The sequence below is a fragment of the Leuciscus leuciscus genome, assembly GCF_965113295.1.
Source record: "Leuciscus leuciscus genome assembly, chromosome: 15".
Lineage (NCBI taxonomy): Eukaryota > Metazoa > Chordata > Actinopteri > Cypriniformes > Leuciscidae > Leuciscus > Leuciscus leuciscus.
The window spans coordinates 8,074,365-8,100,621 of NC_138739.1; the positions used below are offsets into that span (position 1 = coordinate 8,074,365).

General features: G+C 41.9%; 1 protein-coding gene and 1 long non-coding RNA gene across 2 annotated transcripts in view; one reads left to right on the plus strand and one right to left on the minus strand.

Moving 5' to 3' along the window:
* LOC309476005 (uncharacterized protein) overlaps nucleotides 1-26,257 on the plus strand; it is a 220,006-nt gene extending 193,749 nt beyond the window's left edge. Inside the window, exons 8-10 of the mRNA XM_082139079.1 lie at nucleotides 23,339-23,449; nucleotides 23,978-24,045; nucleotides 25,824-26,257. Of these exons, the coding sequence (XP_081995205.1) occupies nucleotides 23,339-23,449; nucleotides 23,978-24,045; nucleotides 25,824-25,877 (233 nt within the window). The 3' untranslated portion in view covers nucleotides 25,878-26,257. The remainder of the gene's footprint in view (nucleotides 1-23,338; nucleotides 23,450-23,977; nucleotides 24,046-25,823) is intronic.
* On the minus strand, nucleotides 21,080-22,034 carry LOC309474988. Its single transcript, XR_014197459.1, has 3 exons — nucleotides 21,706-22,034; nucleotides 21,578-21,635; nucleotides 21,080-21,495 (listed from the first exon to the last, which is right to left on the minus strand). It is a non-coding gene; the product is annotated as an uncharacterized lncRNA (long non-coding RNA).

The window sequence follows — 26,257 nt, forward strand, 5'->3', positions numbered from 1 at the left end:
GAATTTACATTTATATATTCAGGATTTACAACTATATATTCAGAGTTTTAACTATATATTCGGATTTACATAGAATTATTTCCTGTTTGGCCCCCCATAGTATATATATATATATATATATATATATATATATATATATATATATGTATAATATGTGTATATATGTGTGTGTGTGTGTGTGTGTGTGTGTGTGTGTGTGTGTGTGTGTGTGTGTGTGTGTGTGTGTGACCCTGGATCACAAAACCAGTCACAAGTAGTATGGGTATATTTGTGGCAATAGCCAACAAAACATTGTATGGGTCAAAATCATAGTTTTTTCTTTTATGCCAAAAATCATTAGGATATTAAGTTAGGATATAAGTAAAAATCATGTTCCATGAAGATGTTTTGTAAATTTCCTACTGTAAATATATAAAACATTTATTTTTGTGAATGGATACAGCACTATCGCCAATAGAAATGGACAACTTTAAAGGCGATTTTCTCAATATTTCGATTTTTCTGTACCCTCAGATTCCAGATTTTCAAATAGTTGTATCTCGGCCAAATATTGTCCTATCCTAACAAACCATACATCAATAGAAAGATGATGTAGAAATCTCAATTGTAAAAAAATTACCCATAAGACTGGTTTTGTGGTCCAGGGTCACACACACACACACACACACACACACACACAAATTAGCCTGTCTAATTTGTGTGTGTGTGTGTATATATATATATATATATATATATATATATATATATATATATATATATATATATATATATATATATATATATTGGTACCTAAAAGAGTCACTGGCGTGGCCAGTTTGACTCCTGAAAACCAGAGTAGGCCTATTCAACTTTCAACGTTAAAGTTAGACAAGTACAGTTAATACCTAAGTGTAGGCTAATTCATACATTTCTATTATTCCTTCAAGACAACAAATAAGTGTTTAGGTATAGAGGTGTTGAAACAAACGAAATAAACTAATAATCCCATTACATTAAAATATCAGCAACTATACTAGCCTATTTTTCCCGCTATCTGGCCATAAAGAAAGAAACGTTACAAAGTTTTCCAACAGGATGCTTTGGTAGGCCTACACTATCAACCCATTGTATCGATAAACAATAAATGTGGATTAAACTTAAAGATGATCATGTTTAAAAAAAACACAATTCGGCAGATAGATTACTTACCTTTTGGCTTGGCTACTGATGATCCTGCTTATAGTGCCCCAACAGGAAATCGCTCGCTGTCATCGGGAAAACATCTCGCGTGAAATTGCACAATAGCCTACTATAGGCCTAGTATTCAATGCATATTTAAAATTTTATTTTTAATTTATGTTTACATTTTCAACTAGGGTATATTGAAATATGTCGTTATATTTGTGAACAAAACTTCATGACCACTTTCAATACTATTTATATATTTTATTGAAAATATTTAATTACCAAGTAGTCTACATATTTGCATAGCCTATGCTTTGGAAATTACGTAAGATAGAGCCTACTACAGGCTAATTTAAAATAAAAACTAATTGTATGAACTTTGTAACTGAAAGCGTCTTTTATCTCCGAACTTTGTGTGACTGGCGAAGTCCAAATGCATGCTTAAATAAGCAGATGGGTTCGCATTTGAGTTGCTGGAAAGTCAGTGCGTCTCTGACACACGCAAAGGGTTGGTGTTAAAAACGGACAGTAGGCTCCTCTCAAAAGATAAATAATGGAAAGCAATGACCTCCTATCTTAAGAGTGTAATCATAGAGCATACATAAGTCGTTGTTGCTCAAGGCTTAAGTCTGTGCAGTCGGTAAATATTGGGGTGAATGCCCTGAGCGTGTAATAACATCGCGAATGGTTTAACAGTGAAGTTGGTTGAAAGTCACGAGCGTCCCTCACACACGATAAAGGGGGCGTGTTGAACATACTCCTCTACGGGCTATAAAGGGATGATGGAGCCAATATTGCCGTGTTAATTAGGCCTACCAAGCTCATATCCAAGCTTATATTAAGTATGCTATACTACGGGTTAATTTAAAACAAAATATTTTTTTCTACACATCGCTGTTGCTGAAAGCGTCTGATAACACACACTTGGATTGGCGCAACTGCGTCATGTGAAACGCCTGTGGGTTGCTTTGATGGTTGAAAGACATGAGCGTCTCTCACACACGATAAAAGGGTGTTGAATATTCGGCCAATATACACTGAGGACAATAAAGGGAGCATGGAACCTATATTGTCGTGTTTTAATTAGGATACCACATTCACATTTAAATTAAGTAGGCTACCACAGGCTACTTAAAAACTAAACGAAATTGTAGCCTATGCAGGTTACTGTTGCTGAAAGCGTCAGAAGATCACGCACTTAGATTGACTGGCAAAGTCCAACTGCGTCCTGTAATACGCGGGTGGGTAATTGCATTGGAGGTGGTTTTAAGCTGAGCGTCTCTCACAGACGATAAGGGTGTTGAAAATGGCAAATAGACTCTTCTTTAAAGATAAATAATGGCAAACAATGACCTCCTATGTAGGCACTGCTAAGAGCAAACATAAGTCGTTGTTGCTGAAAACGTGTTTAGTCGGTGCAGTCGGTCAGTGTTGAGGTGAATTGATGACTGGCGAAGCCCTGAGCGTGCAATAACATCGCGAATGGTTTTACAGTGATGTTGGTTGAAAGCCAAGTGCGTCTCTCACACACGATAAAGGGGGCGTGTTGAACATACTCCTCTGCGGGATAAAGGGATGATGGAGCCTATGTCACATATTCCCGTGTTTAATTAGGCAGCCTACCAAGTTCACATCCACGCTTATATTGCGTAAGCTATACTACAGGTTAATTTAAATCAAAAGCAAATTTTCTGCACATTGCTGTTGCTGAAAGCGTCTGATATCACGCACTTGGATTGGCTAGCAAAGACCAAATGCGTTCTGTGAAACACCTGTGGGTTGCATTGATGGTTGAAAGCCATGAGCGTCCCTCACACACGATAAAGGGTGTGTGTTGAATTCGGCCAGTATACTCCTGCGGGCAATTAAGGGAGGATGAAACCTATATTGTCGTGTTTTTTAATTAGGACACTTAACACACATTCACGTCTAAATCAAGTAGGCTACCACAGGCTAATTTAAAACTAAACGAAATTTGTAGTCTACGCAAGTAACTGTTGCTGAAAGCGTCAGAAGATCACGCACTTAGATTGACTGGCAAAGTCCAACTGCGTCCTGTAATACGCGGGTGGGTTGCATTGGAGGTGGTTTTAAGCTGAGCGTCTCTCACAGACGATGAGGGTGTTGAAAATGGCAAATAGACTCTCCTTAAAAGATAAATAATGGAAAACAATGACCTCCTATGTTAGGTGCAGGCAATCCTAATCATAGAGCAAACGTAAGTCGTTGCTGGAAACGTCTGTTACGTGTAGTCAATGATGAGGTGAATAGATGACTGGCGAAGCCCTGAGCGTGTAATAACATCGCGGATGGTTTTACATTGAAGTTGGTTGAAAGCCATGTGCGTGTCATCTATACGTAAAAGGGTGCTATATGCGTGGGCAGAAAACGCCGAAGGACGTGACAAAACGGCCTTATATGACGCCCTGAGATGAGAACGGGTTGGTTCTTGATGGGAGATTCAGAGACAGACTGAAGCTGGACAATCAAACTGGATCTCTGACCATCACAAACACCACAACTGAACATACTGGACTTTATAAACTACAGATCAACAGTGAGATCAAGAGGTTCATTCTCACTGTCTTTGGTGAGTTAAATATCAGTTTCACCTGTTTTATATTTTAATAATGGGCACGAAGATACAATTATTAATCCAAATTCCATTTTGCTTCTGTTGTTTAATGATGATATTCATTTAAAATTACAATTTCAAACCATTTACTTTAAAAACACTGTTTCTCTGTGTGTTAGATGATACAGTTGAAATATTAATGATTGAGGGAGATTCAGTCTCTCTAAACTCTCCTCTTACTGAAATGAAGGATGATGATGTGATTCAGTGGATGTTTGGAGATGAAAACACTTTAATAGCTGAAATCAATAAACTGGCTGACAGAATCACTGTATATGATGATGTTCTTGATGGGAGATTCAGAGACAGACTGAAGCTGGACAATCAAACTGGATCTCTGACCATCACAAACACCACAACTGAACATTCTGGAGTTTATAAACTACTGATCAACAGTGAGATCAAGGGTTTAAGTCTCACTGTCTATGGTGAGTTAATTATCACTTGTTGTATATAATTTTGTTATCAACGTGTTGTTTTATTGTTAAAATGACTAATTTGCCTAATTTGTTTTACATTTATAACATGTTTCTTCCTCTTCTGTTTGAATATCTACATTCATCCTCATTTATCTTTATTCTCTCATGTTTTCCAGCTCGTCTGCCTGTTCCTGTCATCAGTAACTCTTCACAATGTTCATCATTATCATCATCATCATCATCATCATGTTCATTGCTGTGTTCATCAGTGGTGAATGTGAGTCATGTGACTCTCTCCTGGTACAAAGGAATCAGTGTATTGTCCAGCATCAGTGCGTCTGATCTCAGCATCAGTCTCTCTCTACCTCTGGAGGTGGAATATCAGGATAGAAACACCTACAGCTGTGTGCTGAACAATCCCATCAGCAACCAGACCACACATCTGGACATCAACACACTCTGTCACACCTGTGCAGGTATGACAGCGCTGATATTAGTGTTCAGTTATTGAGTTGATTATAAAGACTTTCAATGGGTTCAATAGGCCAGCAGCCATATCACCCTGTAGCCCAAGACTGGTCTGAAGCTAAGCAGTGCTGAGCCTGGTTAGTACCTGGATGGGAGACTCCTGGGAAAACCAGGTTGCTGCTGGAAGAGGTGTTAGTGAGGCCAGCAGGGGGCGCTCACCCTGTGGTCTGTGTGGGGCCTAACACCCCAGTAAAGTGACAGGGACACTATGAGCACCGTCCTTCAGATGAGACGTTAAACCGAGGTGCTGACTTTCTGTGGTCATTAAAAAATCCCATGGCACTTCTTGTAAAGAGTAGGGGTGTAACCCCGGTGTCCTGGCCAAATTCCACCCATTGGCCTCTTAATAATCCCTATCCACTGAACTGGCTCTATCCCTCTCTCTCCTCTCCTATAGCTGGTGTGTGTGAGCGCACTGGTGTTGTTGTGCTGTGGCTGCCGTCGCGTCATACTAATGGATGCTACACACTGGTGGTGTTGAGGAAAGACCCCATGATATGATTGCAAAGCACTTTGGGTGTACAGTAGTTCATATGTAAGCGCTATATAAATGCCTCATTCATTCATTCATTCATTCATTCATTCAATGATTGGTGATAGAACAAATATTCAGCATTTTATTGCTTAAAAAATACATTGATTCCTAATTGTTGAACTATGTTCCTTCTTTTGTTTTTACTCAACATACTCTTTTTTTGTTATATGGATTATTCATACATATGTTGTTGTTGTGTCCCATCAGCTCAGATTCGAGTCTTTGACTTAAAGGGTTAGTTCACCCAAAAATGAAAATTCTGTCAGTAATTACTCACCCTCATGTTGTTCCAACCGCGTAAGACCTTCGTTCATCTTCGGAACACAAATTAAGATATTTTTGATGAAATCTGAGTGCTGGGTCACTTCTCCATAGACTGCTAGGTGGCCCAAACTTGCTGGCCCAGAAAAGTTATTAAAGAGATCGTTAATATAGTCCAAGTGACTACAGTGGCTCAATCTTAAGTATATCAAGCGACGATAATACTTTTTGTGCGCAAAAACAAACAAAAATAACGACTTTATTCCACTATTCATTTCCTTCTCTCTGGGCCTCGTAGTGTTTTTGCGCAGCGCGTCTGTGTTACACGTCACCACGTAGGCTCACTATTGGCCGACGCTGGTCATGTGTGTGACGCGCAGCGCAAAAACACTACGTGAACCAACTAGAGGCCCAGAGAGAAGGAAGTGAATAGTGGAATAAAGTCGTTATTTTTGTTTGTTTTTGCGCACAAAAAGTATTCTCGTCGCTTGATATACTTAAGATTGAGCCACTGTAGTCACTTGGACTATATTAACGATCTCTTTAATAACTTTTCTGGGCCAGCAAGTTTGGGCCACCTAGCAGTCTATGGAGAAGTGACCCAGCACTCAGATTTCATCAAAAATATCTTAATTTGTGTTCCGAAGATGAACGAAGGTCTTACGCGGTTGGAACAACATGAGGGTGAGTAATTACTGACAGAATTTTCATTTTTGGGTGAACTAACCCTTTAATAGACTAAAGAATTAAAAAGGATTTGGTTTTGTACTAGTCTGATAAGATTCGTCCGCATCCGTCCTGTCCTCGTGCCGTTCTTTGGCACAAGCAGGATTCTTCTCCAGCTCTATGTTTCGAAATGAATTAATCTTCCTTTAGTCCTGTTTATTCATCCAGCTTTTGCAAACGTTGTTAACAACCAAGAATATGAGGGTCTAAACTAGTCTCACCTTCGTCAGCAAACTGATGTTTTTGCTTTTGAATATTTTGTCAATAGACTTCATAGTCGCCTTGCCCACCGCCAAATGATGTAATATTTCTTGAGTTCTAGTTGAATCAGTGGTCACAAGGGCACCTAAAAGGTTCATACGCAGAACAATCTCAATTTCTTCTCTTGAGTTTCCTCAGCAGATGTTACATATCTTACTTTTTTTTTTCCAGTGTTGTGTAGTCAGTGTTACGAAACTGCTCTGAAACACGGGTAGAGGATCCAAACGCAGCTTTTATTGAGGAATTCCAGAATCGTACACCATAAAACAGGCAATAGGTCAAAACCACAGAGCAAACCATCCAGATTATAACAAAAATCCAAGGCACAAGCAAACAGGGAAATGCAGGGAGACAGGCAGAAGATCAAGACCATGAAACAGAAACCAGAAATAGCGCTCAGAAATTCAGTGTAACACCAACAAGACTTTGTGTGGCAAGTACGACTTTTCTACCTATTCAAGGTCTTAAATTTTAATGAAGACACCGACTACGCCACCCGGGGAGTTTCGCCCCAGGAAATAGAATTAGACTAGTTTGATGACTCAAGTAAACATAATATTTCCAGAAAGCACACAGGTTCGATTCATGCACGAAGCCAGAGACGTAGTTCCAGTAAAACAATTTTATTTGTACCATTACAATCAAATATAAAGTATCATTCACAAGAAATAAAGAAAAAAATAAAGAAAATGGGAGTGCTGAGGCCTTACCAGTGGAGGAAACCGGGTCAAAGTTGTGGGATCTCAGGGGTTAAGGATTCCCTGATCACACATATACACACAATAAAATAACCAAACTCCAAAACACACCAAAAAAGGGAAAACACAGCACACAGCAGGAGACACCACCACCGAGGACACCGATACCACCACTTCCGGCACTCAGCACTAAAAGAAGAACATTCAGTTAAAGACAAAAAAATAACCAATAAACCGTAAATCAATGAAAACACAAAAAGAAAATCTTCTTTACAAATACTTAATCCAAAGAATATATAAACTAATCAAAAGTATTTGTCAAGACAGAAAAATAAACAAACCATCAATCGATGAAAACACACAAAAAAAGGAAAATCTTCTTTATAGACACTTAAACCAAAAATATATATATAAACTAATCAAAAGTATTTATCAAACAACAAAAGCCACACACACACACTAATAAACACAGGCGAGCCACAGAATGGCACAGTTATCGTCTGTGTCAGTCACTGAGATACTAGTAAAATGTTGTGCGCGACGAATCCCTCGCTGTAAAGTGCATAGGTGCGTTCAGAACCCAGAGTGAGCTCGTATAGCTTTCAATGGTCCATAGTTAAGCAGAAATCAGTTGAAACAGCAATCCGTAGAGACAAAACAGCAGCGTGGCAGGAAGGGAGAAACTCATATAGACACCGGCGCCAGCAAGCGCTTCACGGTCCTGACGTATATAAACAAATCACATTCAATGACGATACATGAACAAACATATACATGCAATACCGACAGGCATACAAACATACCTGTCAGGGAGCTTCACATCTATAGACCGACCGTGTCGTTAGTACAGCTACACGAAGCCTACAATAAAACGGCCCATTACACTCAGTCATGCAAATATTAAAAAAAAAGGAAGCAGATTCAACCTACCAGCAGCACAACGCAACCCGGTTCCGTTACAGGAAAGATCGGGTTTGAGACAGGAGAAACACTGCAAAAGACAATCGCACACTGCAATGCCAATTGCAACACTAACACGGTCTCTAGGCAATGAGAAAGTTAGCCACGCTGTATTACCTGTCCAATAACCGCGACTGCACCACGAACGCGAGAGGACCCACAGCGAAAGTGCGCCTCTGACGACAACAACATAGAGTGACACGAGGGCTCACCCTCTGCCCATATAGCATGCAGTTACGTCCTGATTGGTCCAGAGAGTGTGACTGACACAGCTGCAATCAATCAACCTGCTACAATCTACCCCAACCTTTGAATCGTTGCCCCAACGATTAAGCACACCACAGGTTTTAACCCCAGCTACGTCCATGGTCTCGAGAAGGCCAATACAGAATTAGCCAGGGAGTCCGGAAGGTCCACTGCACCATCTGCGGCCCCCCCCACGGCCCTCGGGAGGCGATTGATATTAGAATGGTGGCCTGCTGTTGATCGGGCTGTCCGCCGAACTGCCACTTCGCCGGAATCAGGAAGGGTGGCCAATGGAACTGCGTCCGCGGTACCAGGAGCCCTGACGGTCTCCAAAACCGGGGATGCTGGGTTGGTTCGAGTTGGTTCTACCACAGGAGGCTCTGGTCCGAGAACTAGTACATCATTGTCACCAAAGCACTCCTCTTCCGACTCATAGTGATCTAAGGGGGATGACAGAGGGACAACGGGGCCACCAGAAGGGTCTGACCTAACCACAGCCTTCAGCAGGGCACGATTAACATGCCTAAACTTAGTCGGATTATCCACCGGCGCTATGGTGTACACAGCTCCACCTTCGGCCGGTGCCCTCAGGACCCTGTATGACATAGGATCATACAGATCTTGGATCTTATGACGACCCCGGGTACTGAGGTTCCGCAACCACACCAGCTGCCCTACTTCCAAGGGATGATCTCGAACATGCTGATCATAATTCCTCTTGCGACGCTCAGCCGCACCCCTTAACCTTTCCCCAGCCCCTTCAAAGGCTATCCGTAAGCGGGTCTGATGTTCCTGGATCCATTCATGGGTACTGCCACTACAAGGATCCTGTACTTGACCTAACAAGAAATCGACCGGGAGCCTGGGCTCTTGCCCAAACATCAACAGAAAAGGAGACTCCCCAGTGGCCTGGTGAGGGGTGGTGTTATATGAGTACAGCACCTGTGGCAGACAGGAACTCCAATCCCGCTTACGAGACACCGGAAAGGTGCGCAATAAGTTGTGCAGAGTGCGATTGAAGCGCTCGCACTGACCATTACCAGATGGATGGTACGGAGTGGTCCGAGACTTCTCAATACCATAGAGCCCACAGAGCTGCTGGATCAGAGCGCTCTCAAAGTTGCGACCCTGGTCTGAATGTAAACGAGCAGGAACACCAAACTTAGAGAACCATTCCGTCACCAGAACCTGAGCCACGGCAGAGGCTCTCTGGTCACGGGTGGGTACCGCAAGCGTGTACTTGCTAAAAACATCAGTCATGACAAGGACATTCTCCAACCCGTTATATGTCGGTTCCAACACTGTGAAATCCATAGCCACAATCTCATTTGGCCTTGAAGCCAATAGATGCCCCATAAAGCTACGAGCGGCTGGTTGGGTGTCCTTAGCCACTTGGCACCTCTCACAGGCCCGGCACCATTGTGCGACCGCAGAGGACATACCTGGCCAGTAACACCGCCGTCGTAAAAGCTCCAGTGTTCTTTCCACGCCCTGGTGACCATGGTCTTGGTGGACTTTGGTCAAAACCTCTTCCCTTAACCCTCTGGGGACCAAAAACGCGCCCGCGCGTTTTGCTCGTTTTTTTTTTTAGCAATGAAAAATAAACACAAAATGCTCTGTTAATTTTGATCTTTCATTTTCGTGTAATACATCAATCGATCCTGTTCAGTTTCTATTTTTTTTCTGTATACTCACAATACAAATAAAGTGTTTTGCTTTTTGACAAATAAAGAAAAACTAACATGATGCTATTTCTGCCTTCTCTCTGTCAGTAAACTCCCATTTGAAACGCGTTCGAAAATTATCTATAACTCCGCGAAAATTCAGTCAAACAGGCAAACAGACCCACGGGCATAAAGCTTGAGATCGCAGCTTTTAAATGAAGTAATTTATATAAAAAACAAATATTATCAGCTTCTGTAATCTGTATAAAAAGAGAGCGACTCCAGTCGAGCTCATTAGGAGCCATTCAAAAGTAATTTGACCACGCCCCGGAGAGCGCGTGCTATTCAAACGCAAATTCTGAGAACCATTTCAGTCTGTGAAACGCCCCCACATCAGCTGTAAACAAAGAGGCATAATATAGCCTACCTTATGGAGAAAATTTTCCGTGCTGATATGAGGAGCAGATCCCGCTGAGGAGTGAGGTAGGCTAAGTTATCCTTTCTCAAGTGTTAATGTGGAATAACGTTATGGAATAACGTTGTAGGCTTATGTAAACAAAAAGATGAATCGCGTTTCTAATAATATGAATAGCGTTTCTGTGAGATGAATGAAGGGTACATATTTGTAAAGACTGTGTTACGGCTCAGTTTTGTTTTGGGTTTGTTCTGTTGTGTTCTCTCTTTCTATAGGTTGCCAGTTAAGGATCCACACCTGTGTTGAATTTGGAAAGCAGTATTTAAGATGGCTGTCCTTTGTGGGAGGGAGTGCTGACCCCTATCCTGCATTTGTGCTCAGGAGCTGGACCTTCATATTGTTTTTCTCTTTATTGTTTGCTTATTTTCTGTTGAACATCTATTTTCTTCATTATGTAATCCCTAGACGTAAATAAATATTTTGTCTACTTCATTTTTGGACTCTGATCCCTTTATCTTGTTACTTCCTTGAGCCGGAATGTAACAATTGGGGGCTCGTCCTACCAACATTTGCTGCAGTATTTTTACTGGCCTCGTATTAAGAGTGATGTAAGGCAGTATATTAAGACTTGTTCGATCTGTCAGTTGACTGGAAAACCAAACCAGACCATAAAACCTGTGCCTTTGTATCCCATACCTGTTATGGAACAGCCTTTTCAGCATCTTCTGGTGGATTGTGTCGGGCCTTTACCACCTTCAAAGTCTGGTAGCGTTTACTTATTGACAGTGATGTGTCAGAGCACTCGATATCCTGCTGCATTTCCTTTGCGTTCAATCACCACACGATCAGTTGTAAAAGCCTTGTCCCAGTTCATTTCTATTTTTGGAATTCCAAAAGTTGTTCAGAGTGATCAGGGGACAAACTTTACATCTAACATGTTTCAAGAGGTTCTACGGCAGCTTGGCATTAGACACAACAAATCCAGTGCGTACCATGCGGAAAGTCAGGGTGCCCTAGAACGTTTTCACCAGACGTTAAAATCTTTGTTGAGGGCATATTGCACTGAGTTAAAAGGTGATTGGGAGGAAGGTCTACCTTGGTTGTTGTTGGCCACACGTGAGGTTATACAGGAGAGTTTGGGATTTAGTCCCAATCAGTTAGTCTTTGGACATTGTGTACGGGGACCCTTGGCGGTACTGAGTAATGCTGCTTTACCGGAGGAGCCACCACAGAGTCTGATTCAGTATATACAGGGTTTTCGTCGACGTTTAGTTTTGGCTGGGGAATTGGCAAAAGAAAAGTTGGAAAAAACTCAGGAAAAGATGAAAGGCTGGTTTGATCGCAAGTCTGAGGTTCGCATGTTTAGTCCAGGAGATCAGGTGTTAGCCTTATTTCCTTTACCAGATTCTCCTTTTGCTGCGAAGTTTTTAGGACCTTACACTGTGCTTCGAAAAGTGTCTGATCAAAATTATATTCTTTCTACCCCTGAGCGCAGGAAACATACCCAGTTGTGCCATGTGAATTTGTTAAAGCCCTTTTATTCTCGTAATGCTGCTCCTGAAGTCATTCCTTCCTCAGTTGCGTTAGCTAGTTTGAGTCAAATAGGTGATGTGCAACAGGATGTGAAATCACCTGATGATGTCATTTTACAACCTCGCCTAAAAAACTCTGAAACCTTGGCTAATTTAGAAGGATGGGTAAAACATTTATCTTGCAAACAACGTTCTGAGTTAAATTCTATGCTGACTGAATTTTCTGTTCTTTTTTCAGATACTCCTTCTCGTACACACTTGATTAAACACGATATTGATGTAGGCGATGTTAAACCTGTCCGACAACGATTTTATCGTGTATCATTTGACAAACGTCAGAAATTGGAGGCTGAAGTCAATTACATGCTTGAAAACAACATAGCAAAGCCTTCCTTTTCAGATTGGGCTTCACCTTGTTTGTTAGTGGGAAAATCAGACGGCACTCAGCGTTTTTGCACAGATTATAGACGAGTAAATATCCTAACTAGACCTGACTCATATCCATTGCCTAGGATGGAAGACTGCGTTGACCAAGTTGGATCAGCTAACTATGTCAGTAAATTTGATTTGCTCAAAGGATACTGGCAAGTGCCCTTGACCGCCCGAGCACAGGAAATTTCCTCTTTCATTACACCATTTGGGTTATATTCTTACACCGTAATGAGCTTTGGTCTCAGAAATGCCCCAGCTACATTTCAGCGTTTAATGAATAGAGTGACAGCTGGTTTAGAGGGTTGTGCCGTATACCTGGATGACATTGTTGTCTATAGTGACACATGGGATCAACACCTTATCCGAATTCGTGCGCTGTTTGAGCGTTTGTCTGAAGCCAAACTCACAGTCAACCTGGCAAAGTGTGAGTTTGCCAGGGCAACTGTGACTTATCTGGGCAAGGTTGTCGGAATGGGCAAAGTGCGGCCTGTACGTGCTAAAGTCATAGCGATTGACAAATTTCCTAGCCCTCAGACTAAACGTGAATTGATGAGATTTTTAGGAATGGCTGGGTATTATAGAAGTTTTTGTCCAAACTTTTCTTCTGTTGTTGCCCCGCTTACAGACTTGTTGCAAGCAAAGGCTAAATTTGTGTGGACTCCAAAATGTGAAAGCGCCTTTGAGAATGTTAAACGATTGCTCACATCGTCCCCTGTCCTGACGGCTCCTCGACTTGATAAACCATTCAAACTTCAGGTGGATGCTAGTCAGGTTGGAGCGGGAGCTGTTCTGCTGCAGGCTGATGAGAGTGGTATAAATCGCCCTGTCAGCTATTTCTCACGAAAATTCAATTCGTATCAGACCAATTATTCTACCATTGAGAAGGAGGCGTTAGCGTTGATCTGGTCCCTGCAGCATTTTGAGGTGTATTTGTCTTGTGGGACTATGCCAACCGTGGTGTACACAGACCATAACCCCCTTACGTTTCTTCACTCTCTGCAGAATCCGAATCAGCGTCTTATTAGGTGGTCTCTTTTCTTACAGCCTTATGCTTTGGAGATCCGTCATGTGAAAGGCGTAGATAATGTTTTAGCTGACGCTTTGTCCCGTGCCCCATGTGGTGGAGAATAAAGTTTCTTGACTATTAATACTTCTCTTCTCTTCCCTTTTATCGGTCTTCAACTCCTTAATTTTGCTTTTTCCAGGCGCCGGGAGATTGCTGGTTTTGAAACTAAGAGATGGGTAGAGTTTGGGGAAGTTGTAATGGTTAATGATCGATATTAACTTCACCCTAACCCTGGTAAGGTTGTTCTTTTTGTATGTATGTTTTGGGGTTGGAACTTGTATAAGGTAGAGTTTCTAATGAGAATCTCTCCCTTTTTAAGGGGGGAGGTGTTACGGCTCAGTTTTGTTTTGGGTTTGTTCTGTTGTGTTCTCTCTTTCTATAGGTTGCCAGTTAAGGATCCACACCTGTGTTGAATTTGGAAAGCAGTATTTAAGATGGCTGTCCTTTGTGGGAGGGAGTGCTGACCCCTATCCTGCATTTGTGCTCAGGAGCTGGACCTTCATATTGTTTTTCTCTTTATTGTTTGCTTATTTTCTGTTGAACATCTATTTTCTTCATTATGTAATCCCTAGACGTAAATAAATATTTTGTCTACTTCATTTTTGGACTCTGATCCCTTTATCTTGTTACTTCCTTGAGCCGGAATGTAACAACTGTTTAGCCTAAATATGAATCGCGCGTCTGTGTGTGAAAGAATAAACTGCTTTTACAGTTACAGTTACTGCGTTACAGTCAGGCGAAGTATGAAAGACAACATTTTGTTGACTAGATTTGGGTACAGTTTTTACTGTAGAATATACTGTCACATCAAATAAGCTTTTCTGCTCATATATATAAAATACTATTTTGTCAAAAATAAAGTCATAGACTAAGATGTTCCAATGTTGGCTATATTCAAACTAATGAATACATATGATAAAATGTAGGCCTATAATCTTTTTTTTTTTTTTTTTACAAACAAAGAGTACTTTTTTTGCAGAAATATTGCTGAAATTGTAATTATTGTTGTAATTGTAACCTTTTTAATAAAATAGCTAAACATATTTACAAGATAGATGTAAGCAAAATCTTAAATGGTCAATATAAGTCTTCTTCTAAATATATAGGCTATTTTGTCCTTGCATTGTGGCTCAGTCAGTGTCACACCTGAATGAATGGCTAATTATGCAGAGTCATTATGCAGAGTGGGTGGGACTGGGTAATCTAAGGTGTAAACTACTCCTCCCCCTCGCATATTGGCTTTCCAAGCAAAACCTGTTTTACACCATTTAAATCAATGTATTTTTTTTTTGTGAACGATAAAGCAAGACTATTTTCACATAATTTTGAAGCTAGAACTCCAAGAGAAAACATCCATTAGTCAAAAGTCTTGTGGGCACATATTTTGTATGAGTTTTGTGGTCTTATTTCAGCAACTTTCATTTTTATTTTTTTAAATAACCACGCATAAACATTATTCTCTTAAAAATACAAACATCTACATACATGTTGCTCGCATATTATGGTAGGCCTGTTTGTGCTATATAGAGTGAATTTACACCTTTGCCATTAACATGTTTATAAATAACTGAAAAAAGCACAAATGTCAGAGCATGTCAGAACATCTCAAGGGCCCCAAAAACAGCTTGGTCCCCAGAGGGTTAAGGAAGCTGGCAGAATTAACTGGAACACTACCTCAAGGCCATCAGGGCGGAAGGTCTGACGATATAAGACCCCGTCCTTTTCCATCAAGCGGTCCCACTGGCGGAGTAATACCAAGGCAGGTTGTGAAACCGCCTTCCGCTCCTCACCATTGGGACGACATCCTTTCTGCCAGAAGACCAGGGCCTCTTTAATGACTGGGTCTGCCTGTTGTAGGCCACTAAGATCTAACAGAGTGTATTCTGGCAAGGAAACAACAGCAGCTTGAACTGCTTCAACTGGGACATGCTGTAAAGGGTCTGGGAGTAACATACCAGGAACCATAGTCTCTAGGTCCTGTCTACCAAAAGGATGTTGACGGGACAGGGCATCTGCATTTCTATTACTCCTCCCCGATCGATATTTGATTTCAAAATCGAAGGAGGCCAGCTGCGCTGCCCAGCGTTGCTCGGTAGCCCCAAGCTTCGCAGAGGACAAATGGCTAAGGGGATTGTTGTCCGTAAAGACAACGCATTTATGATCCAGCAGATACTCCCTGAATTTCTCGGTCATGGCCCACTTGAGCGCCAAAAACTCCAGCTTCATGGAGCTGTGGTTTTGCATGTTGCGCTCAGTGGGCCTCAGACCTCGGCTGGCATAAGCCACCGGTCTAACCTTGCCCAACTGCTCCTGGGAGAGCACTGCCCCAAGTCCCCCATAACTTGCATCAACCTCAAGAATAAATGGCAATGAGAAATCGGCGTAAGCAAGCACTGGTGCCGTTACAAGTTTGATCTTAAGGGCCTCAAAATTGCACTGGCATTGCTCCGTCCAATGTCCTCCCACAGACAGTTCTGCTCTTCTCTTCAACTTGGTGCCCCCTAGTTGAGCTACCAGCCTATGCAGAGGGGCCGCCAGCTTGGCGAATCCCTCTACAAAACGGCGGTAATAACTAGCAAAACCGAGGAACGACCGCAACTCTGGGATAGTGGTAGGGGGTGGCCAATTTGCCACCACCTGCACCTTACTGGGGTCTGTGGAGACGCCTTTGTCCGAAATGACATGGCCCAAGTAGCGCACTTTCTGTTGGAAGAATGCACATTTGCTGAGCTTGGCCTTCAGGCCCTGTTGCTGAAGCCTTCCCAGCACTACCTCCAACCTCTCCAGATGCTGTTCAACCGTGGACGAGAAAACCACAATGTCGTCAAGATACAAGAGCAACGATTGGCACTGTTGGTCACCAAATATACGTTGCATCAGCCTCTGGAAAGTACTTGGAGCATTGCACAGCCCAAACGGCATTCGATTCCATTCGAAAAGACCAAATGGAGTACAGAATGCCGTCTTGGGTCGATCAGCCTCAGACACAGGGACCTGATTATAGCCGCTGGCCAAATCCAAAGTCGAAAACCAGCGGGCACCCGTCAAAGCATCCAGGGACTCATCGATGCGCGGAAGAGGAAAAGCATCCTTTCTCGTTTTGTTATTGAGTTGTCTGTAATCAACGCACATACGCATGCTTCCATCCTTTTTCTTCACTAACACAATGGGACTAGCATAGGGACTACTGCTCTCCCGAATTACCTGTGTCTCCAAAAGTTGGTTGATGTGATCTTTAACCAACTCATACTCCGAAGGAGGGATACGCCTATGGCGTTGCCGAACAGGAGTTTCGTCCAAAAGCGGGATGTCATGAGCAATCAGATCTGTACAGCCCAAGTCACCATCATGAGTAGCAAAGACAGGGATATATTCCTGTAAAAAGGACCGCACCCGGCCCTGCTCTTCCGCGGGTAATGAGGACAAGTCCATGATCTCGATCTGGTCTTTTACCCCGGAAGAAACAGCTTGAGACCTCACTGTGGCAACCACAGATGGCACCTCGGTGACCCCAGTAGGCAAGCTGACCACACGAACCTTATCCAGGGTACCCACCACAGTGCGCGGGTACAGCATCACATCGATGGCCCCAACATTCACAATAGGGATGTAGGCAGTACCTCCAGCCACCTGAACCAGGGCTGGGGAGGCCAACAGTCCAGCCGGTAAACCGAAGTCCAGGGGTTCGAACAGTACCGGATGACCAGAGTACTCCTCTGAACAGGTCGCAGCGATGATCTTCATTGTGCCACCAGGGATGCGGCAGGACTTACTACCTCGAACCTTCACCCTACCTGGAACATCCCGAGGGGCCTGCTCACTGGCCTGGTGACATCGCTGCAATGCCTTCACCACAGGCTCCGGAGCCCCAGATACCGAGGGTAAGTTGAACAAGGCCAACCCATACTGGCCGAACAGCTCTCTGTAGCACCTGCGGATGATATTCATTCCCATCACACCAGGGACATGGAGTGGCATATCACCGGCGGGGTCTTTAACCACCAGCACCCCGCACCTTGTCATTAACTTACTACAAAGTTTAACATCCAACTCCAGGTAGCCGATATAAGGGATGGCCAACCCATTGGCTGCTCTGAGCTGCAGCCAGTGACACGACTGAAGTCTCTCTCCACCCCACGGCTCAAAATGCTGAAGGAAAAAGCTCTCTGTAACGGTAGACACCATGGATCCAGTGTCCACCAAGCAAGGGACGTCAACCCCTCCCATCATCACGTTCAAATGTGGACAAGAGGAAATCAACATAGGCCCTCTTTCCAAAACACTTGGAATAACTTCCGAGCCAATGACTGCCCCCCCCGAATTGTGACTCTGCAATTCAGCGGGCGCTAGTTTTCCGAAGACGGAAAATAACGCAACTGCCTACCAGGCGGTTGGGAGGCGGGCAAAACAGACGAAGTGTTAGGTGGAGCACGTATCCCCTCGCACTCCCTGGCAAAGTGACCCGGTTGCTGACAGCGCCGACATATTACAGGGCCTTTATAAAATGGCCGGTTGCGTGGCTGGGAATTCTGTGAGAGAGAAATACTTTGAGTAAGCTGGTTTAACTGCTCTTGCTGTAACTTCAACATTTCTCTCATCTCACTCAACTCAGACGCCTGAATGGTGGTACCCAAGCCCTGAGGACCACCCTGGACTCCGAACTGCATGCCCAAGGCAGAGGGGACAGAATTACTTCGGCCGCGAGCAAGTCCAGGCGACCCCTCGCGCTCCCAACGAATAGCCTCGCTCCTAACCTCGAGCAGAGCCGCAGTGGGCTTCCGCCGCACCAACTGTTTTAACTCACGGCGAAGAGCACCCTCAAGTACGTGTTCCACAAACTGATCGCGCAGAAGTACTTCGGAATTTGGCACGCCACTCGGGGCGTTCTGCTTTACGGATGCCATAAGACTCATCAGGGCAAGCGAAAACTCTTGCAGTGTTTCTCCTTCCTGCTGCCGTCTAGAAAAGAATGCCTCCTGAAGGGCCACATAGGACTCATAACAACCATACAATTCTTGCAATGCCGCTATAATTTTAGCCGGGTCACCTCGCTCTATACTGGGTCGATGCTTTATCTCTTCACGCGCTTCACCCTCCAAATGGTCGAACAAAAAAAAGGCCTGATCGGAAACAGACAGGTAACGTGCCCTCATACATGCCTGAACCTCGTCAAGCCACTCTGTAAGCCCTATACCTGACCTACCCCGAAACGTGGGACACTTTCGATCTCGAGGTACAACAATCAGTCGCTCAGTAACAGGGACATTAACCGTAGGTATAGGAGGGGCCGCAGCGCTAGGGCCAGCAGCATTAACATTCTGCTCCAGACGCATCCTCTCATTATCCGATCTTAACTGGATGACTAGCTCCCTCAACTCCTGTAGCTCCTCACCCATAACTTAAACCCCACTGGTACAATGGAGCCGCAAAGGATAACCACAGTTCGTCACACGCCGCAAAACGAGTGAAGCCAGCTGCTGTTTTGTCTCTAAACACCAAAAGAAAACAAGATTAAACACAATAATCCACTGTACAAATAATTACACAAACAGGAATACAAGAACAAACGTCAATGGCTTTCCAAAAATGCATGAAAATCCTGCCGACTGCGCCAGATTGTGGCGAGTACGACTTTTCTACCTATTCAAGGTCTTAAATTTTAATGAAGACACCGACTACGCCACCCGGGGAGTTTCGCCCCGGGAAATAGAATTAGACTAGTTTGATGACTCAAGTAAACATAATATTTCCAGAAAGCACACAGGTTCGATTCATGCACGAAGCCAGAGACGTAGTTCCAGTAAAACAATTTTATTTGTACCATTAAAATCAAATATAAAGTATCATTCACAAGAAATAAAGAAAAAAATAAAGAAAATGGGAGTGCTGAGGCCTTACCAGTGGAGGAAACCGGGTCAAAGTTGTGGGATCTCAGGGGTTAAGGATTCCCTGATCACACATATACACACAATAAAATAACCAAACTCCAAAACACACCAAAAAAGGGAAAACACAGCACACAGGAGGAGACACCACCACCGAGGACACCGATACCACCACTTCCGGCACTCAGCACTAAAAGAAGAACATTCAGTTAACCCTCTGGGCGCCACGGTCGAGTTTACTCGACAAGATGCGGCACTGAATAAAACGGCTGATTTAGTCAAATAGGGTGTCAAATTTCGTTCGACCTCCCCTCCACTAGTTGGCAGACATGTCATACTTCATCCCCGACTCAAAAAAAAGTCATGCTTCTATACAAAATATTCGAGCTAGAGCGCATTGAATCAGTGCGAACAAAAGCGGAGCTAGTGTGCGAGTGAGCCATTTTATCAGAGCAATATTGTCAACGTCAGCGAGTATTTGCATTAGATTATTATTATTATTATTATCTAATGGCATCAATAAAGCTTACCCGCAATGAAGTGTTGGGTCTTCTATTCGCGGACCCTGATTCTGAAGGGGAATAACGTTATCTGCCTTCAGAAAATGACGGTGACTCTGAAAGTGAAAGTATAGCCCTACACCAAGCACAAACGGTGAATCCTTTGCCCAATATAACGTTAGATGGTCCTTTGCCCAATGTCAGTGGTGGGAACAATGTTTCCCGGGGTCGGAGTGTTCATCGCGAAGTTAGCAGGCGTGTTAGTGTTGTGGGGAACGAGGCGGCCGCGGGAGATTTTTACCGCGCTAGCCATGGTGACCGTGTGCCTCCCCGCAATCGCGGCGACAGTATTGTGTTGGAGACTTTGTCTAATGCCACTGGGTATGTTAGACGAGGTCGAAGTATTCATAGGACAGTTAGGGGGCAACGTGGAGGCAGGGTGGGGAGTCGCAATGACAATGACAGTAGTCCGAGCTGTGCACACTCAGCGCACGCGCGAGGCAGATCTGGCCGCGCCCGCGCTGCTGCTCGTAGCAGGAGAAGAGGTGATGTGACACGGGGCAGAGGGGCTATTATGCATAGTCTATCGCAAGACCACACCATGAAACACTACAAGAAATGTCACCTGGATGAATAGGGAGTCATTATCTCTACAGAAAAAGCCCTGCAACAATTGTTTTTGTCTGCCATTTATTACACTGTTGATTTACTATCTATTTCCCTGACCATTTAGTAGTGTACAATATGTGTTCTTTTTTGTGTGTTCATGTCCTTGTGATGTGTGCGTCTTTGTCAGCTAAAACACAAAAAAAACAACCAAATAAACATCAACAAAAACCATAAAAATTCTATAATCCAAGATGACCGCCACCATATGACGTCATAATATGCAAATTAGATGGGAAAATGTAATCCCTACATAAACTTTGGGTCATCCTTAATATTTCTCTAATTTACAGAAAGTCTCTATCTTTTATCACTTTTAAGATATAGACTTTTGAAATTAAGATGTCAAAATCGAACGTTTTAGGAAAAAACCTCTGGCGCCTAAAGGGTTAAAGACAGAAAAATAACCAATAAACCGTAAATCAATGAAAACACAAAAAGAAAATCTTCTTTACAAATACTTAATCCAAAGAATATATAAACTAATCAAAAGTATTTGTCAAGACAGAAAAATAAACAAACCATCAATCGATGAAAACACACAAAAAAAGGAAAATCTTCTTTATAGACACTTAAACCAAAAAAATATATATAAACTAATCAAAAGTATTTATCAAACAACAAAAGCCACACACACACACTAATAAACACAGGCGAGCCACAGAATGGCACAGTTATCGTCTGTGTCAGTCACTGAGATACTAGTAAAATGTTGTGCGCGACAAATCCCTCGCTGTAAAGTGCATAGGTGCGTTCAGAACCCAGAGTGAGCTCGTATAGCTTTCAATGGTCCATAGTTAAGCAGAAATCAGTTGAAACAGCAATCCGTAGAGACAAAACAGCAGCGTGGCAGGAAGGGAGAAACTCATATAGACACCGGCGCCAGCAAGCGCTTCACGGTCCTGACGTATATAAACAAATCACATTCAATGACGATACATGAACAAACATATACATGCAATACCGACAGGCATACAAACATACCTGTCAGGGAGCTTCACATCTATAGACCGACCGTGTCGTTAGTACAGCTACACGAAGCCTACAATAAAACGGCCCATTACACTCAGTCACGCAAATATAAAAAAAAAAAGGAAGCAGATTCAACCTACCAGCAGCACAACGCAACCCGGTTCCGTTACAGGAAAGATCGGGTTTGAGACAGGAGAAACACTGCAAAAGACAATCGCACACTGCAATGCCAATTGCAACACTAACACGGTCTCTAGGCAATGAGAAAGTTAGCCACGCTGTATTACCTGTCCAATAACCGCGACTGCACCACGAACGCGAGAGGACCCACAGCGAAAGTGCGCCTCTGACGACAACAACATAGAGTGACACGAGGGCTCACCCTCTGCCCATATAGCATGCAGTTACGTCCTGATTGGTCCAGAGAGTGTGATTGACACAGCTGCAATCAATCAACCTGCTACATTTGCAAAGAGTGACTGATGCTTTCACACTCGGCTCTTTTGCTGCGGTCCGAGCGCGATTGTTTCCTGGCGCCTCTATCAAACCCTGGTGCGTTTGCTTGCATCTTAAGTCATGGCAGAAATCAGAGAGTGCGTGGGTCAATATATTGTGTTTTTATTAATTCGGTCCTATTATGCGCAGTTGAGTGAACTACACTGGTTTACTGTGTGTTGCATAAGGTGGCTTTCTGCTGCTTGCAAATGGACTCTTTTGAGGAGAAAGTTGATTTCCATGAATTGCCCTAATTTTACGTGCTACGCATGTAATGCTACCTCCGTGTTGCTTTCACATTCATGCAAACCGCGGCACGGTTCGAGAGCAACCAAACTCAGACCACCTCCTCCAGGTAGTCTCGGGTTCGACACCCCAGTGTGCACTCGGGTCCGCATGACAGTGTTCACATTAGCAATTTTTCATGCGAATCGTGCCCTGTTCCGAACTAAACTGCCAGTGTGAAAGCACCCTGAGTAAACCAAGTATTTATAGACAGAGTTAACAAGAGTAAATGAGAAACAGCTGAAACTATGAAAGGGATAATGTAGAGCGAGGCGGTTGTTATAGCGAATACAACCCCGACAGGCTGATCGGGACCCCGACACGAAGCGGAGCTTGAATCAGCCTGAAGGAGTTGTTTTCACTATAACAACCGCCTCGCTCTACATTAACCTGCTTATTACATGGCTACCTACCAAATAAATCAATAATTTGACACAAAATATTGATTTAAAAAGGAGTTTATTGATTTAAAAATGATTGTATTGCTTCCGCTAAAGGAAATAGTCCGTTCCGTCTCTACGGTTAGAATCCTGCGTCCATAGCAACGCTCTGTTTTTCATGGCAACGGTGTGTTATCCTTAGCAGCGGTCTGTTATCAAGAAATAACACACCGCATTCTACATTAGAATTCAACCAAGCCATGTAATAATCAGGGATAATGAGTCTGGGCAAAGGATTCTGGGAAATGTAGTCCATGGTGGAATGACACTGGTCTGGAGAGGAGAGCCCTCTGGTGGATATCCTGGGCACTCCAGCTGGTGATCGTAACAGTCGGCATACCTCAGATTGTTTATCATATTTATATACATATATATACAACATCACCACCTTTTCAGCCTGAAATGAAACATATACAATTAGATTTTTACTGTAACCCACACTAGAATGGAATAAACTAGAAACTTTAAAATGAATTTAAATGTAAAGCATCAAAATACTACTAACTGTGAAGTTCTCTTATCACTAGCTGACACTAATAACTGTTTCTCTCAGTGTCTACAATAGTGCTGATCTCTGCTGCTGCCGCTGGATCTCTGATCATTGTTTCTGCAGTCGTTGGGATCTTCTGCATCTGCAAGAAATTTAGAAAAACTGATCAAGAAGGCAAGTGCTAATTATAAACGCTATTGAATTTGTAAAATTATTTTTTATATAAATGTTATATCAAATAATAATATTCTTTAATAGTGTCGTTTCTTTTAACCCTCATGTTGTGTTGTGGTAATTATGACCCATATGTTTCCACATTGGACTAAAACTTACTGACTTTGCTCACACAGGGTAACATGTTAGCAGTTATCTATGGTGATGCTGGGGATTTCAGCTTCTATTAATATTTAATTTCAACATAGAACATTTTTTAATTACTTTAATTGAACATTTTCTGGGTTTGAATTATCTGCAAAGAAGGTCTTTCTGAATGAATGTTCAAACGTGACCCTGCTAGTGACCCGTGAGTGAGTGAAAGACAAATCCAATCAATTTGTTAATGTAATGCAGCAATGTGAGCTTTAACACTTTAACTTTGACGGTCCTAATAAGATTTATTATGTAAAAAAAACAGATATAGGTAATAACATTTTGTTGTATCAATCCACCTGTTTATTATATTATATCTTATCGTTTAAACAGTTGAGACTCATGAAGAAGAAATCACTTACGCCGAACCAAAGTTCTACAAAAGAAAAGCACAGAAATCGGTAAGATCGTTTACTGATGGTCTTCGTTTAGCAGTCACAGTGGGGGCCTTCCCGGTCATAAATGACCGGACACCTAAAAATGAAACTTCCTCCATCCCAGTAAAAACCAATGCAATTTATTTTTGTTCTATAATATTTATTCTTTTTAATTTAGAATTTTGAGACAATTTGATTGAACTTATTAATATTTATGTCATATTTATAGTCCATTTTTTGCCATTGGAAATAATGATATTTTTTTTTTCTTTTTTTTTTCTTATTTTTTTTTTTTTCTATGCAGTATTTTCGGGTAAAATAGAGACTAGGCTTTCAGAAAAATTTTTTTTTTTTTTTTTTTTTTATCAATTTATTAAACATAAAATTAAATAAAACATGTTATTGCATGGGTTTACCACTAGATGCCTGTATAGCTCTAAATGGAGATGTTTGTGAATTCTAGTTGTTTTTGGACCAAATTACTTACTTTTAAGATGTGGATTGAATGTATTTTTTTAGAAATTCTCAAATAATACTTTTTGCCAAGGTTTATAACATTTTATTAATTATTATTTTAATAATTTTAATAATTATTATATTAATTATATATACATATATTAATTATAATTATTAATTATGTTATGTTTTTCACTCTTGATGTTTTAGAGCTTCACCCCTTCATAGCTGAGCACTTTTTTTCTGCATCGTGGCTGATTTGTAGAGAATTTTTGTGTTTTTGTAAATTTCCCATTCATTTCCTATGGGGGTAATTTTGACCGAAGACCAAAATCATGACAAATTTTTTTACGACCACTTAGCATGCTCGGATCATGAACTCAATTTTTTTGTGTGTTCACATACCTAATGCCAGAAAAGTCACCAAGTTTCGTAACATTCTGATGAAGCTGTGATTTTTAAAAATTCAAAACAGATTTTTGTAATCTGAATTTAATGGTGTGTATGTGTATAAACGTGTGTTTGTATGTGTGTGTGTGAAGTTTTTGCACTCTTGATGTTGTAGAGTGTCACCCCTTTACTACGGTGTACTTTTTTTTAGAATCGTGTCCGATTTGTAGATTGTACAGACAAAAATTCAGAGAATTTTTGTGTTTTTGTAAATTTCCCATTCATTTCCTATGGGTCGGTCATTTTTTACGACCACTTAGCATGCTCGGATCATCAAAAACTCAATTTTTTTTTGTATTCACATACCTAATCCCAGAAAAGTCACCAAGTATCATAACCTTCTGATGAAGCTGTGATTTTTAGAAATTCAAAACAGAAAATTATTCGGTCAGAAATGACCGAGGACCATCAGAGGGTTAATAATTCATGTCTGTGTATGATTTCAGCAGTGAGTGCACCCGTGTGTGATAGATCATTATACAGACAAAACACCACCATATTAAATATGTATAAAGATCAGCATTCAATGTGAGAAACATATGCCATAACACTCACAACACTCATTCTACCATCAGATCAACATTACCGGTAATTAATATTTCCAGTGTTTATAATGAGCCGCTGATGAAGTGTTTTCTGTCAGTTGATGACATCACAGTCCAAATCTTCTACGTGCTTTTGTGAAATCAACACAATTCTGTCAATATGAAATTTGTACTGGAATACATTTTTATAGCAAGTATTAATTTGCAAGCATTAAGAAACAAACAGAAGGAAACAGTGAAACTCTCTCACTTACAGGCCTATAGACGTGACACACTTGAGGCTAGTTTTATATCTGCATATTGTAAAATGACTTCAAGGACATTTATTATTATATATTGTGTTTTTGACAGGATGATAAAGAGGAGGATCATGTGGTGTATGCGCCGATTGCCTTGAGAAAATGATCAAACTTCAAGAACCAGACCAGCGGTGTGATCGCTTTCACAGGAACCGCTGTAGTTCCTCTCAGCTCTTTAGTTTTGAGTTTCGGGATTGTTGAAGTGTGATATTCAGTGGCGGACTAATGAAACTCTCTCTTAAAGAATGTGATTCTAATACAAGGACTTTGAACAAATTATCCAAATCTTGTGGCCCACTGGAGCTTTTTCACGTTTGTTTTTAAAGCCGCTTTTTTCTCCCTTTATAAGAAATCCACAAAACAAGAACAAACAAGAAACTTTTTGTCTCCTCATTTAAAAAAATATATGAATATTGATTTGTTGTTGGACAAACAGGTTCTGCATGATCTTCTACTGCTGGATGTTTGTGGTTGATGTTTGACAGA